The sequence below is a fragment of the Orbicella franksi genome, chromosome 6 (assembly GCF_964199315.1).
Source record: "Orbicella franksi chromosome 6, jaOrbFran1.1, whole genome shotgun sequence".
In the NCBI taxonomy this organism is placed as follows: Eukaryota; Metazoa; Cnidaria; class Anthozoa; order Scleractinia; family Merulinidae; genus Orbicella; species Orbicella franksi.
In genome coordinates, this window is record NC_138150.1 from 14,410,842 (window position 1) to 14,420,408 (window position 9,567).

A 9,567-nucleotide genomic window follows, 5' to 3' on the forward strand; every position below is an offset into this window, starting at 1 on the left:
TGTGGGTAGTGCACATGCGCAGTTTTCTAGGGCAGTATTTCTGTCCCCACTATACTCGGGGATAGATTCGAAACTGTACTTGCACGTAATTCGTTCCCATACCACTCAACAGAGTCCTTTAGCGCGTCAATATATAGCGCAAAGTGACAATAATTTTAGCGCAATTATTTTTATTTTTTAAATCGATGCTTCAGTAATCTTCTCATTTTGAAAAATTTTTTACTCGTTAGCTGCACGCACTCCAGCCTGCGAACACAAGCTAACACAGATGTATTTCCGGTTGTCCCTTGTTTCGCACGCTACGCTCGCTCGTGAAATATTTTTCAACACTCGAAGAGAAATTTCGCATTTCCATGCGGCCACGTAATATCCCCTCTGTAATTGATAATATAGTTCTCAAACCATTTAATCAGTCTCAAGTTTTTCCGTGGTTCATAATACTTTTTGCAGTTCTGATTGGGATGACTTAATTCTGCAAGCTGGAGCACCTCAGGGGCACCCAACGACCGTTTTCTCTCGAATGCTTTTAAAAGCTGTTTTAGGCTATGTGGAGTACTTTTAAAGCTCTGTAGGTTAATTTTAGGTTGCGCTAAAAAAAATTTATCTGTTCAGTTATTCTAGGGGAACTTGAGTATTCTCGAATTTATTAGGGCTTTTTTGTCCATTTCCCGAAAACCTTAGGTCTTATCGCCTTTCCGAAAATGATAGCTGACCTTTTTTCGGTACTCAAAACGACATTTTTTACAATTCGAAAACAACAGACATTAAATTTCTCATATCACGAAAGTTCGAGGTGACAATTCTCTTAAGAAAATCAGAGGGGATTAAAGGTCTTCCGAACAGATAATTTACCGAAATGATCCGTTGGGTGCCCCTGAGCACCTATTAAGGACAACCATATTTTCTTACATGCTCTGTGTAAACTCACAAAAGGGGGTGAACTGACATGCTCTTGAAAATGAAGTACAGTCGTGGAGGCGTGGAGAGCTTTTATATTTTGGTGGGGGTGCGAGGGACAAGTGCAAGAGGTATGCTCATGGTTTTACTGTTATTTTTCAGCGTGTACATGTCGCCATGTACTATACTAAAAAAAACGTGCGCGTGTTGCGTAACGGCATTATATGACTTATATCTCACTGAGAAAGACACCAGTCGCTATGGTCTTATACCATTGGCTCCGTCATTCAATATGTAAGTGACACAGTTTTGATTGCGTCTTTTCTTTAGTGCCTTAAGTTTCCTTGCGTTTCCTGATTGACGTTTTGCAAATGTGAGGTAAGATTTACAACCTAACTTACTTCACTTTTTACCTCTGGTCTTTACATTAAAATTATTATTACAGCTAGTTAAGATTAAGGATACAAGGTTCATCATTGTTCAGCCGATTTTCTTTTCAAAAAATGTATTGAGGTTTATGCATGGCATTAAAGTTTTTAAGGTGGCGCCAAATGTGTTAATGACTACTGAGGTTGTTAGAAATAATTTGTAAAAGCCTAAGATGTCACACGTACAGGTGGGAAAGATATGTTTTTACCAGTCTCAACAATTCAAAAGGAAAACAAAGCAAGCAAGGGTAACCAGGTTTGTAATGAAAATGAAAGAGCGAGCGCTGTTGTTGCACAGATCTTCAGCGCAGCACTTGTATTCGCAGGTCGCCTCGTTGTTATCTCTGCACGGAGATGTGGCGGTTTCACACGAAGCAGCAGTTGTACATTCGCGATAAAACGTCTCAACTTGTCCAAACCTTGTCTCGTTTGTTTTGTAGGAAAAACTTGCTACGGCGCATCTATCACTGGAACTACCGCAGTGTACTGGATTGTTGGCGCTGCACTCTACATTCTTGTACAAGTTAACACATGAGTAACAACGTAAGGCTTGACCTGTGAAAAGATAATTATAAAGAAAACCTGATGAAAATGATTTAAAATAAGTGCCGTTTTGGAACAGACGTTTTACGTGAAATACAGAAAAACTCGCCCAGTCTAATAACCGTCATGTAACATGCATACGATCAATATTCCCTATTTATTCTCTAAGCGGCAAAACATCAAACAAATAGGCTACAGTGACGTTCCAAACGTATGTTTCATTTTCGTTTACTCTGCATAATTTCCCTTGAAGGAATCTGGGATCAGAAGAAGACAGTTTCTCTGTAGATGATTGTCATCAGGATCCTTCATTTCAAAGTCCCTGATTGAATTCATATTTTTTATTATATTTTGTTTTATCATTATTTTTTACTAACGATAAAACCACCCTTGAAATGTTCGTGACTCCTTCTCTCTCCGGTTACCCACACCCACAATATCAAACACAAGAATCTGAAATACAGCAATATCAGGTAGAACATTGAGCAAGATGGCAAAATGTTATCTAAAATATTTGATGACTTGTTATTTCATCCATAAGCAATCACTTCAAGTACAGGATTTCCACCCCTTCTTGTTTTTCTTAACTCTATGCAAATCTTTCGCAAACGTTTGTCCACCAAAATAAAAGAGTTCGGCTTTGTAAAGTCATTTTCAGACAGTCAAGAGACGTGAAATTATAGCGCCTTTGGGTTACGAGTGTGAAAGAGCCATGTGACGGGCCATCACGGTGAAGTCACGGCTCCGGCTAATCCAGAGAAGAGTCCTGATGCGTGAAAGAACTAACACAAAAACTGATTCAGTTGTTTTTCTTGTATGCTAATTTCCTGATATTACAAAAGCTAGTGTAGCTTCTTGAGATATAGACACATTATGAAGGAGTTGTTTTTGAATACACTGAACTTGTATTTCAATCAACGTTGAACTCACACGGTAGAGCGCGCTTGTGCGAATTCTGTTATACAGTCGAACCTCCCGTAAGCGCTTACGGAAGTTGGTCGCTAAAGAGAGCTTAGACCATATTGGGTCAGAATTTTACCTCATTACCATATGGTAATTGCAGAGACATACCCGATGTTTTAACTGTTATATTCTTGTGAAAAGTCAGTGTCGAGAAAAACTCCGATACTTCCCATTGAGAAATTTCCGTCCCTTGTACTACCCGGCAGGAATGTGATAATGTTATAACACCTTATTATCCAAGTGGTCGCTTACAGGAGGTTAAAATCAAAAGAAAATTTCAAACTTTTAGCTCTAAAAGAGGTCGCCATCGCTTATGAGCGGTGGTCGCTTACAAGAGGTTTCAAATATATTGATTTGACTTGAAAACTTTTAGTATTTTGGAAAACTGGTCGCTGAGGAGAGGTGGACGCTTATGAGAGGTGGTCGCAACCGGAGGTTCGACTGTATGAAGGCCCTCAATAATTAAATGTTGAAAATAGTCGCTCGAGCCGAAACTACTTTTTGTATGATAGAAAATGCACCATTCTGTGGAAAATCAGTTGAATTTTACAAGATCATCAATATTGCCAAATTTAAACTGAATCTCGTGACTTTGGAAAATGAAAAAAGTGAACAAAGATACCAACTTTGAACCCGAGAACGTGTTTTGAATTTTAAACCATCTCGTGGCAATACGTTTATTAAACAATTAATACGGTAGATTTTGGACCCGAAGGCTCGGAATTTAACTGCGAATGCGGTAGCCTAAGGCCCAGTTCAGACGTCGTGCTTCTGCCGTGCCGAACTAAATTGCAATTTGGTTCGACTGTAGCACGGCAGGAAATCAACTCTGATTCAGACGTCGTGCCAGAGTCGAATCAAATCCAGGGTTTACTGAAGCCTCGTAACAATTCTCCTCCTAACTCCCCGAGGGAACGAAATCTCGCCAAAACACATTGACATAATTTATGAATTTAGTTTGGCGCGACAGAAGCACGACGTTTGAATCGCTGCCGTGCCAGAGTCGTGTAGCACGGCAGAGCTTGTCGAACTTAATTGTTTGCCGAACTTAATTCAAAAGTTTGATTCAGACGCCGTGCTTCTGCCGTGCTTTTGTCGAACTTAATTCCTGAATTTAGTTCGACACGGCAGAAGCACGACGTCTGAACTGGGCCTAAGGAAGAAACTTTAATACTTGTCATCGATTTGAAATAAATTAAATAATAAGTCGTAACAATACATACCAAGGGAAACAAGTGATAATATGAAGAGAGCTTTGATAACAATGGCTTGAGGTGTCATGATGTGAGACAAGTTCAGAACCGTTTTCTCTTGACTTCACTTCAGCAAAGCCGATATTAATATCATTCCTTGAATATATAGCATTCAAGACACGTCACCAGAGCTTTCGGTGAAACTGTAACGCACTCTAATGGTTGTCACATTAGTGGTTTGGCAGCGAACTCGGGAGGCTAGCAAGAGTGACACTCTGGGCTGACTAGTAATGTGGAAACTGAAAACAAGGAATGAGTAACTCAATTGTAATGTGACTACTGACCATCCTTTAATATGGGTTGACATCGAAAACTGAACGAAATTTGTAACTAGTACACGAATTGGAAAGAAATTTTCTTGCTCGAGTTTTTTCCTTTTTTAAAATAAACCTATTTAAGTATTAAACGTTTCATTTCCAGCCTTAAATAATTTAATTATACTTCCTGTTTTCAAATGAACTCGTCACACTTGTTCGGCAGTAATAACAAACATTCACGGTTTCTTTCTTTGACCACAACTACCAGAATTCATTTAGTTTCTCCTTTCTTGTTTCAAGTATTAAACCGCGACAGTGGGGTTTAAATAAAAATTGCCCAAGTTAGGCCATAATGCAATCGCCTATTAAAATAGTCATAATGACGAAGGAAATCGTTAATAAACAATTTCGCCGCGGTGTCAAAACTTCTCAGTGTAATTGGCCTAACTGCACCTGAAAATTAAAAAGGTGTTCCCATTTAGCGCACAAATCACGAAGACCTGTTGTCGCTGGCCACAAATGTGAAATGTGGATCAAAAAGCAGTGAACAATCACGCCGGCATCATTTTTTTTTCAGGTAAGTTTTCTACAGTTCATGTGTGTCCAAAATTGCAAATTAACAATAAAAAACGGAGGAACATTAGGGAGCAAGATTTGTAATTGATTTCGTAATTGTTTTCCCAGTTGTTTTTCTAAAAATAGTTAAAAACCAAATCCGCTTAGCAGTGATCACGGATCAAAGCCTACTAAGGCACAACTAGCAACTGGGGAACTGGTAATCTGCTATAATTTTTTTTAATCTTTCGTCTAATAAAATGTTTATGTGTCGTTCAATTCGTTCGGTTTAATAACAGTTTTAAACGCAGGATGACAATGTTAGTTAGAACTGATGTCAGGTCATGTTTCAATGGTCGGTTCAAATCTCAGGCCATTTAACACTTGTCATCAGTTAATTAGTACTATATATTCACTTATGTTTTTTCATGTCTATTCAATTCTTAACATGACATAACCCGATAGGTATTCCCCTGTTTTGACACTTATCAATGACAGTTTGGCGCCAGCAAAACAAAGCAAGCGTCCTGACTGTCTTGTGTGCAATACGGAGCAATTAAAAAGCTTACTGGAGAATTGTGGAAATGAGTTTATGAGGAAGCTGTTATTTAGTTGACGTGAAATAAACTGGGACCAATAGGCAGTCTTTTCAGCTTTTGTCATTAAAATCACCAGCCGAATAGGCATACAAAAACATCAATTCTTTGAACGTTTGCCAACGGGAGGCCGCATGGTTATATGAGGTAGAAGTGTTTATAAGATTGGGTTGCGACACCTGCCATTTTGCTGATGTCTGATGAAACTGAAAGGTCCTCAAATACTTAAGAAAAAAGCTACTGACATATACCTGAAGACGGGTGAGGAGTCAACTTTCAGCGTGAGTATACTGTGCAAACTGAATCTTCGTATCATTTGTAAAAGCTGATAGACCTGAAAGTTCTCCGCTGGAAAGACATTTTGAACTTCAGTTGTTCACGGTCACACAAACTGTGCTGCCTTCGGGAGTTTTTCGTCTTTGCAATTCCAGTTTAATTATTGTCATCGAAGGATTAAAAAAGGGGTTAAATGAACCACCTGTTATATATAAAATAGGTGTGACAGTTTAATTTTGATAATATACCAAATCTGTCGCTATGCAAATTTTTTTGTACCAAAACTTAAACTCAAATTCTTTTTGAAAATTTTGCTTAAAACCTTATGGCAACAATCTTGCACGATTGCAGTATAGAGCGACGGTGAAATCTCGAAGTTAAGATTTGTGCTGGATACGTAGCCCGAAGGTCGAACAACGGAAGTTTCAAATTTTATTCAGGGTACTAGCTGGAGTGGCGAGCAAACGATTTGGTGTCATCTGTTCCTTCATTATATTATCTATGCATTATATTTTTTGATTTACTTTTATATACAGGCTATCAACTCTTAAATGGTGGTGTATTCAGATCGTGGAATATCGGTGGCTATAATACCTCTAACAACCCCCTTTTAAAGAATAATCATGAATTTCCATGTCGGTTTGAAAAAATCAGTGTTTAGTCTGAACAGAATCATACAAAAACCACACAGTCTTTCAGTCATAATTTAAGAGAAAAAAACAAAGACATTCGCAAATAAGGATTGTCTATCATTACCATCAGTTTTCTGGCGTTTTTTAAAATGCTTAAAAAATTAGACCACCCCCTCACTTTAAAGTCTCAAAGCCAGGCCTTAATTTTCTTGAGCGCCTTTTTGAACAGTCAATTCCACATCTCACCCACCCTACTCTCCGACCCATCTTTGCTGGTGGTTGCGGTTCGTCACTCGTTTGTGCATCACTCGACCAATGACAGGTGTACTTTCGAACGGAAGCTGTACGTCGTTACTATCGCGGTGGTCTTTTCATTTTCATTGTTGTGCTGTTGTATTAAAATAGTTTCCCAAACAAATAATCTGGATTGGGTGTTTCGATGGGGGAAGATTCATTCTCGACCCCAGCTTTCTGCACGCAAAAACGAATAGCTCTGGGTTCGAGAATGCCGAAGATTCATTTTGACCGGGGACATGGACACGTTAGGCCAAATTTTTCAAGATGTTTTACCGGTGAACTTGGTTCAACACCTGTTTACTGAACGGCTTGAAAATACAGCATGTGTGTCTCCCTTTTCCCCAGAAAGAAGAGTTTGTTCTGTAACGGTTGTTAATCATTCATTCCCAAATAAAAACTTTATGTTGGGTGTCAATTTGCAAGACTTTCTCGAGCACATTTACAACAGAGTGGAGAGCTTCTGAGCTTCTCGGATCTATCGACTATTTTTCGCTTCCTGTAGAATTAAAACTGAATCAATTGCTCACGCTAAACTGGTGATAAATCCGGAGAAAGAATCTGTACAAAGCCATATATGTATGTGTGCTAATGGCAATGGCGGTATCCTGTTTCAAAACATGAGCCTTTCCATTAGGGCGTACTTCTTGCTTATAATTTTTTAAAACTATACGTAAGCATTTTTCTGCCAACTGAACACTTGCAATAAAACTTAATACATCTTAAGACGGATTGCACGATTGCGTGTTGTTTGGAAACTTTTTTTTTCAGTACTTTCATCACTCTGAACAATCCACGCGTCTCATTTTTGTCAGACAAAACATGAGTCAAGTCATCTAACTGCGTATATAAATGCTGATCGACAATTACTGACGAGATCTTGCAACCTGATTGGCCAAATGAATAGAAATTGTCTCTACTCAGTTGGTTAGCGTGACAGTTTAGAATAAACACAGATTAACGTAAAAAACCAGATCAATAAAACAGTCAAAAGCATTCAGCTGTTCCCAAGTTAGGGAACCAAGAAATATTCAGAGAGGAATACAGCATAATCCACAAATACAAGTACGGTTTGTTTGAGTTTGGTAAAAATTACAAAACATGGTGCGTTATCGGTAAGATCGGCGCTGTTATTTGTATCTTGTTTTTCTTTTATTGTTTAAATTACAACTAAAATGACTCATTTTCCTTTTGTTTCAGTGATCTGTAGCACGTGATCACTTCACTTCCTTGAATTCAAAGTCGTATATCCTTTCATCAGTTTTTCGCCAGATGAATCTGGCAGTCAGCTAGCCACGTTGAAATGTTTGTTCCGATTTTACCGGCCGGCTTGTGACTCCGTCGCACCAAAATCTCACTGTTGATTTCTGGCGATAAAAGAGAGCTAATTTGTTCCTACAACATGACAGAGCAGAGCTTCCTCAACTCTTCAACTGCTCCAAAGTTATCCCACGTTCTCTTCGTATCATATATAGGGAATTCCGTTCTTAATGTCCTGCTCTCATTTACAGCCACGTTTGGAAACATCGTGATCGCTATTTCGCTGCGAAAGAATTCTTCACTTCACGCTCCATCTAAAGCTTTGTACTTAAGCTTAGCTCTGTCTGATCTTGGTGTTGGCCTCATTGGACATCCGTTGTACCTGGCATATCTTTTAACCGAGATGAACTCACACGGCGATTCAAGCAATTCTCACGGCTCAATCCACGCTCTTCACAACGTTTTATCGGTGTTTTTATGTGCAGTCTCACTACTGACAATGACAGCCATCAGTGTAGATCGCCTCCTCGCATTGCGCTTGAAATTCAGATACAGAGAAACTGTGACACTCAGAAGAGTATCTTTGACTCTTATATTTTCACACATTTTAAGCGCGGTCATGTCATCAGCATACGTCTGGTATTATCCTCTTTATTTGGGGGCAAATTACGGTGGAATCTTTCTATGCGCGCTCGTTAGTTCTGTATGTTGCATTCTGGTGTACAGTGCGATACGCAAGCAAAGCACAAGGCAAGTTTTTCACTGCACTAAACGTAATCTACAATCAATTGAGCATCAAAGAAGTGTAGATGACTCTTGCTTTAACATGGTGACGTACAGAAGGTCTTTTTATAGCACTCTGTATGTGTATGCGTCTCTTTCTGTCTGTTACCTTCCCTACGTTTGTCTGAAGATCGTCGGTCAGTACACAGGCTGGGACGATCGTGTTACGGCGGCCTTTTACTGGTGCGGAACTCTAGTTTTGTTCAATTCTTCTCTAAATCCGCTTCTGTACTGTTGGAGAATTCAAGGGATCAAACAAGCTGCCAAACAGACCGTTAAAAAAATGTTTTCCTGTTTCAAACCTTGTGAAACGGGAATCGCCTACGCATAAATTTGGCTGCACCTTTTTACCCAGTATAGCGGCGGAGTGCCTGCTCATTTAACTACAATGTGTTGAACCTGTTTTGGGGTTATTTAGTGGTAACTCAGCAACAATTATGAAAACAAGATCCGACCTGATAAATTAAAAGTAAACCATCCAGTCAACTAACTGAAGATAAATTGACGAAAACTGAAATGTTATAAAGAAAATAGGTCATACAAATTGCCAAACGCCCGCCAAAACAAGAAATATGTTTAAGGCCCCTGGTTTAAGGCCATTTAACAAGCTCAAAACATTATTTCGTTTCATTCTAACCCGCTAAAACGATGGGTCGCTCACCTATAATTAAACCTGACCTCACTGCTTGTGAGGATTGATCCGAAAGCGAAAAGATAACCTAAAAACAAAGTTATAGATATTTGGAGGAAGAATTCTGCGGCGCCGGTTCATCGCCCAAGACAGTGCTTTGTAAATTCCACAATGAAAATCTTCACCACCTCGGAAGCGC

At 39.2% G+C, this 9,567-nt stretch overlaps 2 protein-coding genes across 2 annotated transcripts; one reads left to right on the plus strand and one right to left on the minus strand.

The window, feature by feature from the left end:
• Positions 1 to 59: 59 nt before the first annotated feature.
• On the minus strand, positions 60 to 4,502 carry LOC145490949 (uncharacterized). Its single transcript, XM_081470065.1, has 3 exons — positions 4,055 to 4,502; positions 883 to 1,880; positions 60 to 488 (listed from the first exon to the last, which is right to left on the minus strand). The coding sequence occupies exons 1-2, from the start codon at positions 4,110 to 4,112 to the stop codon at positions 1,540 to 1,542; spliced, it is 399 nt and encodes a 132-aa protein (XP_081326191.1). The 5' UTR covers positions 4,113 to 4,502; the 3' UTR covers positions 60 to 488; positions 883 to 1,539.
• A 3,443-nt stretch (positions 4,503 to 7,945) lies between these two features.
• LOC145489611 (histamine H2 receptor-like) lies at positions 7,946 to 9,475 on the plus strand. Its single transcript, XM_081468610.1, has one exon. It carries the CDS (start codon positions 8,097 to 8,099, stop codon positions 9,066 to 9,068), a length of 972 nt encoding a protein of 323 aa, XP_081324736.1. The 5' UTR covers positions 7,946 to 8,096; the 3' UTR covers positions 9,069 to 9,475.
• Positions 9,476 to 9,567: the final 92 nt, after the last annotated feature.